At 42.9% G+C, this 14,600-nt stretch overlaps 2 protein-coding genes across 5 annotated transcripts in view; one reads left to right on the forward strand and one right to left on the reverse strand.

Moving 5' to 3' along the window:
* The window catches only part of TTC3 (tetratricopeptide repeat domain 3), a 121,400-nt gene extending 118,378 nt beyond the window's left edge, over positions 1 to 3,022 (reverse strand). For 2 of the 4 annotated variants that reach the window (XM_026456032.1, XM_026456031.1), the window contains exon 1: positions 2,846 to 2,951. The gene's annotated coding sequence lies outside the window, so the exon portion shown is untranslated. Of the gene's footprint in view, positions 1 to 2,736 lie in introns of all 4 variants that reach the window. The other 2 variants (XM_023191420.2, XM_023191430.3) reach the window with 2 other exon arrangements.
* Positions 2,992 to 11,721, forward strand: PIGP (phosphatidylinositol glycan anchor biosynthesis class P). Its single transcript, XM_023191480.2, has 5 exons — positions 2,992 to 3,114; positions 3,688 to 3,791; positions 6,968 to 7,040; positions 9,647 to 9,765; positions 11,377 to 11,721. The coding sequence occupies exons 2-5, from the start codon at positions 3,710 to 3,712 to the stop codon at positions 11,505 to 11,507; spliced, it is 405 nt and encodes a 134-aa protein (XP_023047248.1). The 5' UTR covers positions 2,992 to 3,114; positions 3,688 to 3,709; the 3' UTR covers positions 11,508 to 11,721.
* The last annotated feature ends 2,879 nt before the right edge of the window (positions 11,722 to 14,600 follow it).

Below are 14,600 nucleotides of genomic sequence, written 5' to 3' on the forward strand. Positions count from 1 at the left end.
CCCAATATGATTTTTTTTCCACTCAAAAACAACAGAAACCATACAATACATTTTTTGAGGGATGTATACATATCTGATAAAATTATTTTTAAAAACAAGGCATAATATACACAGTTCAGGATAGTAGTCACCTCTGGAAGTAAGCACATTCAATATTGGTCATTTTGATTACTGGATTGAGTGGTGAATTCATAGATGTTCATTTTATTGTTTTGCTATACAGCTTGCATATGTTTTACATATATTTTGAATTTATCAAATACTACAATAAAATGGAGAGGAAAAGAAAAATTTTTTTAAACATTTATCATATGAAAAAAATACTTTTAATTAAATCACCTCACCTGCCACTAAAGAGGTACATGTTTAACATATCATGAAAATTCTATCTATACATCAACCATAGGAACTGACATGCATTAGGTATACAATAAATGTTCATTGGAATTACTCTTATGAGAACAAAGGAGATAAAGACTAAGCCAATTAGCTGCAAGAGATAAATCCATAGGCTGACACAGGGCTACAAGAGAAGCCAAGGTGGCTACAAGCAAATTTAGCAGCAACCAAAAGTCGTTTAAGGAAGCTGGTCAGTAAAGAGACGGCAAAAATGTAAAGTCTAATAACATACAAAGTGTTAGCAGGGTTGTGAGGAAATGGTGTTCTCACTCAAAACCAGTAACAGTGAAAATTGGTACAACCACTTCGAGAGCTTCTGTGATATTTGGTTAAGTTGAAGATGCACATAGCCTACAATCCAGCAAATCTACTACTTAGTTGTATTTCCTACAGAAAACTTCCAAATGTGTGCACGAGCAGACAAGTACAAAGATATTTATTGCAGGACTGTTTTTAAGAGTCAAAAACCGACACAAGTTCAAAGTCTATCAACAGGGGAATGTATAAATAAATATGGTATATTCATACAATGTAATTCTATACAAGTAACTAAAATGAATGAACCAAAGATATCACAGTTATTCAATTTGTTCATATATCAACCTCAAAATATGATGCTGAGCAAAAAAAAAAAAAAAAAAGCAAGTTGCAAAAAGGCATATATATTTTAATACCATTAAAGTTTAAAACAATGGAATATATTGTGTGTGGATTCACCATGATCAAAGTATAAAATATGCAAAGTAAAGATATACACAAACCTCAACGCAGTGGCTCTCTAGAAAAGGAGGGGAAGGAACTGAGAGCAATTTTATTTCTTTAAAAAAAATCTGAGGTAAATTTGGCAAAATATTAAATAATCACGTCTGTAAAATCTGAATCACGGATTGGTTAGCTCCCCCCTCTGTATCTGATATTTGAAATATTCCAAAAAAATTTTTTAAAAAACGAAAATTAGACAATAAGAAAATTGGGCAGAACAAAGACACCAAAACGCAGCCCTTGGGCGCAGAGCATGAAACCTTGAGCAAACGGAGCAGTAGCTGGTTCCCTAACGGGTTTGAAGTTTCTTACCCTAGGTATCCTTATAATATATCCCATTTTCCTTAGATTAAATCGCGAACTTCTTGCAACAAAAAAATGTCCTAACTAGAGTCGTAGTTATAAGGAAAAGGCTCCCTCCGAAGGAGTAAAATCTGTAAGATTTCTACCTTGTTTCCCTCGCCAGGATGTTGGGCAAAATGGAAAGAGATTTAGGTGAATGCCATAAAATACTCTATAAACCATTAAATATCATCAAGAACGGCTAAGGACGGCATCGCCCAGCAGGCGTGTGCATACATTTTGAAAGGTCTCTGCAACTGAGGGGGTTTTGACGTTCAGGGCGCCACTGCTTGAAAAGGCACTGCGAACTGCTACCAGCCCAAATTCACCTGTCTCGGCTCCATGTTTTATCTTTGATCCCTCTATTCTGTGCCCTGAACAGGCTGGCTCAAGAGGCCACACTGGCAGCGTCAACACTGCGGAATAACTGGCCAGACTCGATCCTGTCCACCCCTCTTCCCTTTAGCGTCTGTGGGGGAGGATGCTCAGAAAGAGGGGCGGGGGCGAGGGGAGAGGCGAGGTTACCCCCCTCCTGTACCAGTAGGGACAGGCCCTGGACTGGACTGCCAGTTCACACGAAAACAGGTGACAATAGAGTCGTGAACACACGCACACACAGCAAGGGGTGTGCACGAACGTTCACGAACACGCACCAACGAAACCCGCACACAAGAGATACCCACTCGACCAAACTAAACCCGCACACATGAGATCACGCACTCGACAGGACCCATGCGCAGACTCTCTGGGGACACTCGGAGACACGCGAGGATGCACACTCGCGCGAGCAAGGCTCTAGGCGGGGGTCGCGATTACAGGAGGCGCGGCCACGCGCGCTGGGGGACGCGCAGCCCACAGACATGGGCAGTGACACAAAGGGGGGCCACCCGCGAGGCCGAGAGCGCCCCCGCAGCCGCCAGGGAGCGCGGACACCGACACAAAGGGGGCCACGAGGCGACACGCGAGCGCGGGCCCCTCCACCCAGAGGGGGGTGTCAGCCACGCACCGGCCGAGGCACGGGCAGCGGGGCAATGCGCACAAAGGGACTACTCCCACCCTCGCACCGGCATCCCAGGGCCTCGCTCGCAAAAGGGCACCAGACCAAGGGGAGAAACCCACTAAGGCAGGCAATAGCGGCCACACCCCCTCATCGCGCGGGGCCCCAACCCATGCAGACACACAACAGGCACCACAGCGAGGGACGCGGGGCGACGCGCACACACCCACACTCACCACACACCCACGGAGGGGGTGTGGAATGCCCCGCTCCCCCGGCATCTCGGCTGCAGCGGGACAAGGTGACACATCCGGGAGCCCGGCCGCGCGCCGGGTGTGCACTCACCCGGGCCCGCCGCCCGCGAGCCTCGGCGTAGGCAGCAGCAGCAGCAGCAGCAGCCGCCGCCGCCGCCGCCACCTCCGGCCCTCCACGTCAGCCGACAGCGGGAGGGAGCCGGCGGCTGCGCTAAAGGGAGGTGCGTCACGTGGACGGGCAGCGCGCCTGCGCAGTCGCACGCCACCGCCCCCTCCTTCGCCGTCGCGATTCGCAGGATCACGCCGGCCTCGCTCTCCCCGGCTCCCACCTAGGGAGGGTCGTCGTGCGCCTGCGCCAAGGTGGGGGTTGCCGTTGCGCCTGGGCCTTTCCCTCAGGTTTTCCTCTTTTCTCCCCCACTGCGGCTGCCTGTTCGGCGCTTGCGCAGAGAACTCAGCGCTGAGGTGTCCGAGGTGTCGAGAGGGGCCCGGGTGGGCGTATGAAGGACCCGAGGTCGAGGGCTCCCCCCCGCCCAGTACCCTGCCTCGAATGAGAAATGTAAATCTCCACGAGTGGGCAGGGCCCGGGGCCTGGGCGCCGCGACCCAGTAGGCCCGCGTGCTGGTGGGCGCCGCGCGAGCCTTGTTCCCTGCCCTCCCCTTCCACAGGGAGGCCACGCTCGCAGAGCTGGAGCGCGCCTCTTGTCCCCCGGATCCCCTCTCGCTGCCCTATCCCCCGCCACCCCTTCTGTTGCGGGGCGCGCGCCAGCCTGGGTGCCTGTGTCGCGCGCGAGGCGGGGGCGCGGGTTGCGGACCCGGGCGCAGGAGGCGATTCTGCGCGGCGGGGGCCGTGCCCGCGGCGGAGCGATGGGGCGAGAATGGACCAATGGTGCCTGAAAGCACCTCGCTGACGGCTGATTGTGTTCCTTTTCCACAGATTGTCTAAAGCCCCAGGAAAAATGGTGGAAAATTCACCGTCGCCATTGCCAGAAAGAGCGATTTATGGCTTTGTTCTTTTCTTAAGCTCCCAGTTTGGCTTCAGTAAGTACTTTCCTGATGGATGGCCAGGGGCTTTTTCTGGCGTTCAGTGACAAGGGAAGAATCCATTGGTTAGACTGTGCACACATGAACTGTTGATTCTTTCTCCCTATGTCTTTTTTTAAGAAAATCTGAAGGGAACTCGTGTTTGTTGAGTGTTCTGTGTGCCAGCACTAGCCTAGGAGGTTTTAGTCTCTACAAATATTTATACAGCACCAGACGCAATGGCAAAGTGAATAAAGCCTGGTCCCTGCCCTTAAGGAGGTCGTGGTCTTGTGGAGGAGACAGATGAGTAAATCTACAGTTAGTGCTCAGTGTGACGAGTGTCAGGGGAACATGGTGGAGAGACGTTGAAACCAGTCTGGAAAGTCAAGGCTTTTACAGAGGCCTTTCCCCCTGGCACTGATGCTGATTAGAAAAGAGTAGGAGAGAGGGAAGACGTGGAAAGGCCGTGAATGAGGGCGTGAAAGGGTTTGGACCCCAGGAGCTTGGTGTGGCACCAGTGTGCCCTGCGGGGATCTGGGGAACAAAAGAAGTAGCCCAGGGAAGTCGGGTTGAAAGGTGTGTCCTTTTCATCCTGGATCTCCCTTTATCCCGGTAACATTCCGTTTTACAGATATGGAGACTGACGCTCACTGAGACACTAGTATGCCCAGTCACTCAGCAAGCTCCAAGTCTCTCCCCAAAAGGATTTGGGAATTTTGAGGCACACAAGAGGGAGAAAATTGAGTGCCCCTGATCCAACGTTCTGCAACTCTTTGGAAACTAGGAAAGTGGAGGAGTGGTAGTACTTCTGAACCCTAACTAAAATATATCAGCCTGCACCATCAGTACTGCTTGCAGATGAATATAATGGCCAGGCTGTTACAACTGAAATGAAGTGAAGAAGTTACAACTGAGTTCAAATTCTGACTCCTCCACAGATTAGCCATGTGAGCTGGGACCCTCAGCAAATTTTTTGAACCTCAGGTTCCTTATCTGTAAAAGGTTAGTGATAATGATGGTTATTAAATGCTTATGACACATGAAACAGTTCTATGGGGTAGGTTCTGTTATTATTGTCCTTACTTTAAAGGTGAGCATCCTGTGGTTTCAGTAACTTGCTCAAGATTGCAAAGCTACTAAATGATAGGCCTCAAATTTGAACCCAAATACGCTGACTGACTTCACTCTGCTGCCTCTTCTGACTGTTGTGAGGATTAACCGGGGTAATTTATGTAAAGCACGTAAAATAATGCCTAGGAACGGTTAAGGACTTAATAAGTGTTAGCTACTGATGTTATTGTTAGCACTTTCGTAAATCTTTGTTCAAAGAAGTGTATCAAGGATTAGAAGCTATATGAATAAATAAAAGCAATCACTTTAAGACTTAAATTCTGGCCAGCGCAGTGGCTCACGCCTGTAATCCCAGCACTTTGGGTGGCCGAGGCAGGCATATCACCTGAGGTCGGGAGTTTGAGACCAGCCTGACCAACATGGAAAAACCCCGTCTCTACTAAAAATACAAAATTAGCCGGGCATGGTGGCGCATGCCTGTAATCCCAGCTACTGGGGAGGCTGAGGCAGGAGAATCGCTTGAACGCGGGAGGCGGAGGTTGCGGTGATCACACCATTGCACTCCAGCCTGGGCAACAAGAGCGAAACTCTGTCTCAAAAAAAAAAAAAAAAAATTAAATTCCATGATACCCACAACCAAAAAGTAATTCAAGTATTTGTTGGTGCTTACCATGTGCCAGGCACTGTTACAGGCTAGGAAGGACCAAAACAGCCAAAAATGCCCTGCTTTCATAGAGTTTTTATTCTAACACTGGGGGGAGATAGTCAATGGACAAATTAAATAAGAAAAACGTATATAGTATCAGGTGATAAAGTCCATGGGGAGAAATTAAGCAAGGGGAAGGAGGATACGGAGTGGAAGGAGGGCCTTTTAATGTGCTTCTATGTCATTTGTTTTTTTTTTTATTTTTTTATTTATTTATTTTATTTTATTTTTTTTGAGATGAAGTGTCGCTCTGCCGCCTAGGCTGGAGGTGCGGTGGCGTGATCTCGGCTCACTGCAAGCTCCGCCCCTCGGATTCACACCATTCTCCTGCCTCAGCCTCCCAACTAACTGGGACTACAGGCGCCCACCACCACGCCCGGCTAATTTTTTGTATTTTTTTTTAGTAGAGACGGGGTTTCACCACGTTAGTCAGGATGGTCTCAATCTCCTGACCTCGTTATCCGCCCGCCTCGGCCTCCCAAAGTGCTGAGCTTACAGGTGTGAGCCACCGTCATCTTTTATTACTCATTCATGAGCACTTATCACAATGTAGTGGAAATACCAATTTTCTCTATTCACCACTAGATATTAAGTTTAGGGAGGGCAGAAGCCATCTCTTTTGGATTCAATATTGTGTCTCACACTCCTGGCATACAGAATTCTGTAATACATATTTGTTAAGAAAAGAATGCATCATCACTGATGTAGTAGGTAGTTAAAATTTGTCTCTGCCGCTTACCTTGGATAGGTGATGAATCCTTTCTAAGCTTCCATCTCCTCATCAGTTAAAATTGCATACTTGCCTCAGAGGATTGTCTTAGAAGATTATCTTAAATAATGGGTACAGAATGCTTGGAACTGTGCTTAACCCACAGTGAGTGCTCAGAACTTAGCCATTGTTATTGTTATGATGGGATAACAGTAAAGTGTGCCACAGAGATTTGGGATTGAGGAAAATAACATTGTACTCTGAGAGATAAGGCAGAAGCTCAACATGTGGTGGATGAGAACTAGGATAGGTAAATTTCCCTTTGAGCAACTAAATGTCTATAATTACTTCAACCTTGTGGGGATGAAGTATTGAATACTTACTGTACATAAAGCAAATTGCTAGGTAATAAGGATTACAACAATTGCTAGGCCGTGATTTGTGTCCTTGAAATTGCTTAAAATATAGTGTGAAAGTTAAGATGTTAAAAAAAATGACTAATACAGTAATTAGAAGTATTATAAGAATTGTACAAACAAGGAGCTAGAAGAACTGAAAGGAGGAAAAAATCATTTCTGAGTGAATCAGGGACACTTCAAAAGAGCTTTCTGTTTTAACTGAATCTTAATAGATTGATAGATTAGATGTATGTCTTACTGACTTCTCTTCCTCTTTTTTTTCTTTTTTTTTTCCTTTTCTTTTCTACAGTACTTTACCTCGTGTGGGCCTTTATTCCTGAATCTTGGCTAAACTCTTTAGGTTTAACCTATTGGCCTCAAAAGTAAGTTTAATATATTTCTTAAATGAGGATATAATTAATGCTATTTTGAGGAATCATATCCTTTCTTAAACCTATCCAAATCTTAAATATTTATTCTCCTAAAATTCATCAATAGCCGTATAGAAATTGAAAGCTTTTTAAAGATCGCTATTGATACCTCTCTAATTAAAGATGGTAGCATGAACATGCATATTTATCTCCATCCATTTCCTCCAAAAATCTTGTTAAAATGACCCTACAGGAAAAATAAAACAACTTAAGATATAAACCCCAGAAACAATAGGGTAGCAGAAAAGAGTTATCAACCACATTTTGGAAAGTGGATTGTGATAGGTGAGAAGTAACTGCCTTTGTTTCTGTGATTTTTACATTGCTGAAGTAGGGAAGCCAGCAAGAATATTTGTGCCCTAGAACTCCAGAATAGCTCAGACATTGGGGTACCAGGTAGCTCTTTAATTCTGGGTTGGACTGAAAACATGTTTAAAGGCTTCAGCCTTCAAATCTCGCTCTCTCATCCCTCAAAGCTGGGAGACCGCCCTGCCCTCCCCTGCAGAAAATAGGAGTTTTACTCTCTGGCAGGGTTGAGTAAGAGTCTCTAGCGTTGGGGCTTCTTAGTCTGAGTGTGGGAATGAGGCGTCTTACTGAAAACAGGGAAGTAAGTGAAATGAGAAGGTTTACCTCCTCCTCCGTTTTCCCTCTTGGGGGAAAATGGCTTAATGAGAAGGTTTACCTCCTCCTCCGTTTTCCCTCTTGGGGCTTCCAGGCTTATAGACCCTACTCCTTACAGAAAAAGATAGATAGTTATTTCCTGAGGAAGCTGACCAGCCCAAGAGAAAGGATCTATAATTTCTGACATTTAGAGGACCCCAGTGAAGTGGCCAAGTCTCTTAGAGTGAGGCTCACCAGTTGACCATCCCTGCCCACATACACATAGTGCTCCAACTCACTTGTTAGCACTTCATTTTTAAATATGAATGGACGGCCGGGGGCGGTGGCTCAAGCCTGTAATCCCAGCACTTTGGGAGGCCGAGACGGGCGGATCACGAGGTCAGGAGATCGAGACCATCCTGGCTACCACGGTGAAACCCCGTCTCTACTAAAAAATACAAAAAAACTAGCCGGGCAAGGTGGCGGGCGCCTGAGCTGAGATCCAGCCACTGCACTCCAGCCTGGGCGACAGAGCAAGACTCCATCTCAAAAAAATATATAAATATAAATAAATAAATAAATAAATAAATAAATAAATAAATAAATAAATAAATAAATATGAATGGACTACTCTAAGTTACCAGACATTAAAATAAGAGCAAGACTCCATCTCAAAAAAATATATAAATAAATATAAATAAATAAATAAATAAATAAATAAATAAATAAATAAATATGAATGGACTACTCTAAGTTACCAGACATTAAAATAAAGTCTCTAGCATGAAATGAAAAAGCAGAAAAGTAAAGGGAATTTGAAGGAAATAGAGATAATGCAGGAAACAGAAAAAAATTTTTAAATAACATAAAATTCTCAAAGAGGTAAGAAACAATTATAACTATGAAACAGGAAGAGAATGCTATGGAAAAGGAATGTTCAGGAAATTATTGTATTTGGAAATTGTAAACATGATAACCAAAATTAAAATTTTAATTGAAAGATTGCAAAATAAAGGTAATCTCTAGAAATTAGAACACAAAAATTGAAAGTAGAAGAAAGTATAATGGTTAAAAATCTAACTGTTAGAAGTTCCAGAAAGAGAAAATAATACAGAACAAATCATTAAAAAAAAAAAAAAAAAAGCCTGGCCAACATCTTAAGACCCCATTTCTACAAAAAAAATTTAAAATTAGCCAGGCATGGTGTTGTGTGCCTATAGTCTCGCTACTTGCAGAACTGAAGTGAGCTCAGGAGGTTGAGGCTAGTGAGCCATGACTGTGCCATTGCACTCCAGCCTGGGTGACAGAGGGAAATGCTCTCTCAAAAAAAATAAATAAATAGCACTCCATGTACATGATGATACTGAGAGGCATAATAGAGTCCTGTCAGAGAATTTGACGCTCTGGTATTGGTGGACACATGGAAAACCAAGTGAACGGACAAAAGGATGTAATTATTCCAGAAAAAAACCCTAAATGTCGTACAAGAAAATATATAATAATAATGCATGAAGATCCTCATTACAAACTTGTTTATATAGTTACAATTATTTCTAAAACCTGCTGCTATAATGAGAAATTGTGATGTAAGTAGAGAAGAGGATAGGAGGAGGTTAATTCCTCATCTCCATATTAGCAAGTCTAGAGAAAATGTCTGTAATGGAAAAAAAGGAAGAAATAGTACTATGAGCATGTTTTGTAACAATGAGGAGGTAAGTACCAGAAGACAGCTCAAGTGCTCAAAGCATTTCTTTTTGGAGAGTGAGACCCCAAGGTTGGAATGGTGGGATAGAGAACTGCAGTTTTTCATTATAAGCCTTGTGGAACTGTTTGTCTCTATGTACACGTATTACTTTATAAAATTTACATTTAAAAAACGTGTTGGCTTTGTGACTGACTCTTGAGAATTACAACTTTTTTAAAGTGTCTATTATGTACTTTAATATTCTCTTTGGCAGGTATTGGGCAGTTGCATTACCTGTCTACCTCCTTATTACTATAGTAATTGGCTACGTGCTCTTGTTTGGGATTAACATGATGAGTACCTCTCCACTCGACTCCATTCATACAATCACAGGTAACTTTATATAAAAGGAAAGTGCTGGGGCAATGAAAGAGTACAGTATTAGCACTTTTACCCAGAAAAGCAACAAAGAACAGGCTGTAAAACACACGGTGGTGGTGCATGCCTGAAATCCCAGCTACTTGGGAGGCTGAGGCAGGAGAATCACTTGAACCCAGGAGGCGGAGGTTGCAGTGAGCCAAGATCGCGCCACTGCACTCCAGCTTGGGCGACAAGAATGAAACGCCATCCTAAAAGAAAACACACATACACACACATTGGGACAGTAAAAAGAAGCTACTAAGAGAAATAAATACAAACTTATACAAAAGGAAATATTTGCATGGGGGAATTAAGTTCTGATGAATATGCACTAGCTATATTCATGGAGGAAATAAATTATAATGAATTATAACACTGGTTGGCAGGTGTATGTTCCCATAAAATGACAAGTATATACTGTATGTGTCTATAATATGTTCCCATTAACTTTGCCTGAGAGAAACTTCTTTTATCCTGAACAGACGCTGTTGATCAAGAGACAGCAAATAGTACATGCAGACCTTGTTCAGAAAAAGGACTTTGGGGGTGTGTATCCTCTTCAGGATCATGTGTACTCCTTATTCCAATTAAGTAGATAAAAGAGCCACAACACATTCGTCTGGTTTTATTTTTTCTTAAGTTCCTTCAAGTCTAAAGATGAAAATAAATCAGACTCCTGAGCTTGGTTAAATTCTAGAAAGTAAGATATTTTTTAAGTTCCCTGGTATGATTTTTCAACTTTTCAAAACCTTTATTAGCCTCTACAATTTATTTCGAAAATCAATTCTATTATTTTTAAATGTCTTTCTAATACACTGCATTCCATTCATTCTTGATTGGAATTGACAGCAAATAGATAATTTGTGCAAAGAGGGAAAATTGTTAAGTTTGCATGAATATTTATACCAAATGATTTAATAGTTTTGTGGTGTTTATTTAAATACATTTTCAAGGCCTGGATATAATTCTGTTCCCATGAGAAATGTGCAAATGAGACTTTAATCATCATTGTACGGTTGATTAAAATACTAATTTCTGGCCGGGCACGGTGGCTCAAGCCTGTAATCCCAGCACTTTGGGAGGCCGAGACGGGCGGATCACGAGGTCGGGAGATCGAGATCATCCTGGCGAACAGGGTGAAACCCTGTCTCTACTAAAAAATACAGAAAACTAGCCAGGTGAGGTGGCGGGCACCTGTAGTCCCAGCCACTCGGGAGGCTGAGGCAGGAGAATGGTGTGAACCTGGGAGGCGGAGCTTGCAGTGAGCTGAGATCCGGCCACTGCACTCCAGCCTGGGCGACAGAGCGAGACTCTGTCTCAAAAAAAAAAAAAAAAAAAAAAAAAATACTAATTTCTTTCCAAGTTAGAGATGAAAAAAATACTTTACCAATTATGTTTTTATTTTAATAGGGACATTTCTTCTAAAGAGAGAATTTAAGTAATCATTTAATTATATTAAACATGATGTTTGTCACTATCCAAACATCGGCCTAGTAAACTATGTGGTGGGTCTCCATCAGACTTCTACAGAGACTGTAGAAGAAATTGCTTGGGTAAACAGAACTTTTTGGTCTTTTCTTACAGATAACTATGCTAAAAATCAACAGCAGAAGAAATACCAAGAGGAAGCCATTCCAGCATTAAGAGATATTTCTATTAGTGAAGTAAACCAGGTGTTCTTTCTTGCAGCCAAAGAACTTTACACCAAAAACTGAACTGTATGTAACCATACTAACACCAAGCACGTATTTATTTATAAGTTTTTGCCATTATAATTTTGGCCATAAATTAATTTGACCATCTCTCTTATTAATAGAGAAGTAAAAAATGTCAGTTGACCTTCTCTTAGATTATATTCAATGAATATTGTAAATGTTCTCAAGTATTAATTGTTAATGAACAGAATAAATCCAATATTACATTACCATATAGCAGACTTAAAAAAAAATCAGTGTCAGTATAATCAAGAAGTTCCTCCAGAGAGGCTTTTATATTGTAATTTGCAAAGGGCAATGGTGTCTTTCCTCCTGTTTATCCTGAGGGGCCCAGAATTCAAATCCTTAGTTTTGGGGGAGGGTACATTTAGTACTTGTGCCATCAGATTCTTTTCTAAGACACAAATATTTGTTGAGTACTCAGTGTGTACCAGGTATTTTTCTAGGCACTGGGGATGAAGTAATGGTAAGATTCTCTCTCAAAGAGCTTACATTTTTAGAGGCAGGGTGAGGTGACTAAGCAAATAAACAAGGAAATACAATTTGATGAGTGCTATGCAGAGAATTAAGATAATGTATTCTAGAATGCAAAGGGATGACTGGTTCACATTGGGTGGTCAAGGAAGGCCTCTCAGAGAGAGGCTGTTGAGATCTAAGTATAAAGCAAGTGAGGCAAAGACCTCATAAGGTGGGAAGGAGCTTGGTGTGTCCTAAGAACAGAGAGAAGACTGGCATTGTCCTTAGAGCATACCAAACAAGAGAGAATGTGGTCCCAGGTTAGCCTGGAGAGACCAGGCTCAGATTGTGAAGGGCTTTGTAGATCAGTGTAGGAAGTGTGGACTTAAGTGTAAGTGTGATGAGTTTGAGGCACTTTGGGATCAAGCTGTTAGGAGTCTTGAAGGAAAGGAGTGACATGGCCTGATTTCTGTTTTTTAAGTCATTCTGACTGGTGAGTGGCAAATAGATTCAGAGGAGGAGCTGGGAAGGGGACGATAACCATATCCTTAGCCAGTAAGCATGAGATAGATAACATGAATCTGCTTTTCCTGTTCCCTAGTTCATCTCAGTTCCTGTTATATTATAGTGAGAGCAATGTCACCACACTTAAGAGCAGTATGAGGGGACTGGACGTGGTGGTTCACACCTGTAATCCCAGCACTTTGGGAGGCTGAGGCAGGTGGATCACCTGAGGTCAGGTGTTGGAGACCAGCCTGGCCAACATGGCAAAACCCCAACTCTACTAAAAATACAAAAATTAGGCGTGTTGGCAGGCGTCTGTAATCCCAGGTATTCAGGAGGCTGAGGCAGGAGAATTGCTTGAGCCTGGGAGGCAGAGGTTGCAGTGATCCGAGATCGTGCCACTGTACTCCAGCCTTGACAACAGAGCGAGATGGTTGCCTTGGCAACCGTCTCAAGGAAAAAAAAGGCAGTGTAAGGGAACCAGCCAAATCCAGCAAGTATAGAATGGTAAATAAATCATGGTCTGTTTCTACAGTGGAACACTGCACAGCCATGCAAACAAGAATGCATTACTTCTCTACCTAATAGTATGAATTAATATGGCCATAAAGTTGGGCAAAAAAAGCAGATACAAAAGAATAAACTACTGTGTGATTCCCTTTATTTGAAGTTCAAAATCAGGAAAAACTAATCTATGGTGGCAAATACTAGAATAATGGTTACCTTTGGAGAAGAGTATTAACTGGGAGGAGGCATGAAGGAGCCTGCTGGTGAATTGAAAATGCCCTACATCTTGATCTGGGTGGTGGTTATGGTTACATGGAGGTAATACATGTTTTTAAAAAATCATTAAGTTATTAAGATTTCTGCTTCTGATACAAGTTACACCTCAATAAAAAGGGGGGGGGGGGGAAACAGTACCAGTACCAATGCCCACCTCCAGAAAATGTTGATTCATTGGTCTGGAGTAGAGCCCATCAGGGGTAATTTTTTAACATCTCCCAGATGCGTCCAATATGCAGCCAGGGTCGAGAATGACTCCCTTACATGATTGGACTCCCTTATATGACTAGACTTAACAGTTTTGGTCAAGCAGGGCAGTAGCTGTAAGCTTTGAAAGAGAAAGCCAGCAGTTATCCGAGCAGTTCCCTCCCATCTTCGTGAGACTCCTGCTCATGTCAGCGGTATTCCCTTGTCTTCCCCTAGGACCGGTGATGGACCTGAGACGGGTTTGAAATGGGTCAGAATAGAACCTTCATGGACTCTAGTGTTTTGCTGCGCGTTAAGCCTGAAATTAACTTTTCGTTCTGATTTCCAACCACTCTGTCCTTGCAGGTCATGAAAGGAACACCAATGTTTTGCAAACTATGGGCAGCAGTGTTTTTGAGGGTCATGATCAGTTTAGTGCAGCAATTCTCTACCTTTTTTTAAAATCTTAGGACCCCTTTATTCTTGTAAAGAGTGAGAGCCCCAAAGACCTTTTGTGTATGTAGATATATTTTAAAATTAAAATACAGGCCGGGTGCGGTGGCTCAAGCCTGTAATCCCAGCACTTTGGGAGGCCGAGGCGGGCGGATCACGAGGTCAGGAGATCGAGACTACGGTAAAACCCCGTCTCTACTAAAAATACAAAAACTAGCCAGGCGAGGTGGCGGGCGCCTGTAGTCCCAGCTACTTGGGAGGCTGAGGCAGGAGAATGGCGTAAACCCAGGAGGCAGAGCTTGCAGTGAGCTGAGATCTGGCCACTGCACTCCAGTCCAGGCAACAGAGCGAGACTCCGCCTCAAAAAAAAAAAATTAAAATTAAAAATTTTTAAGTAATTGTTTATAAATAATAAATCCATTACCTTTTAGTTATAAAATTAATTCATATCACATAATTAGAAACAAAATTTCTGTTACAGAAATGTTTCACCCAAATCATTGTGTAATACTAAGCTGATTCTAAAAAGACAAATTTAGCATAAACATATTTGTGAGAAATAACTATATTTTGTTAAACAAAAAACTTCAGTGAGATAAGTAGGATTGTTTTACATTTCTGCAAGTCTCTTTAATGTCTGGCTTCATGGAACACAGCCGGTTCTCATACCTGCTTGTGCATTCAGTCTGTGACATTAGTGCCTGTCACAAA

Source organism: Piliocolobus tephrosceles, chromosome 19 (genome assembly GCF_002776525.5).
Source record: "Piliocolobus tephrosceles isolate RC106 chromosome 19, ASM277652v3, whole genome shotgun sequence".
Classification (NCBI taxonomy): domain Eukaryota; kingdom Metazoa; phylum Chordata; class Mammalia; order Primates; family Cercopithecidae; genus Piliocolobus; species Piliocolobus tephrosceles.

Coding starts and splice junctions, on each gene's coding strand:
- PIGP (XM_023191480.2), top strand. CDS start 3,710: ATGGTGGAAAATTCACCGTCGCCATTGCCAGAAAGAGCGATTTATGGC. Junction 7,041..9,646: donor TTAACCTATTGGCCTCAAAA/GTAAGTTTAATA, acceptor TCTCTTTGGCAG/GTATTGGGCAGTTGCATTAC. Junction 9,766..11,376: donor CTCCATTCATACAATCACAG/GTAACTTTATAT, acceptor CTTTTCTTACAG/ATAACTATGCTAAAAATCAA.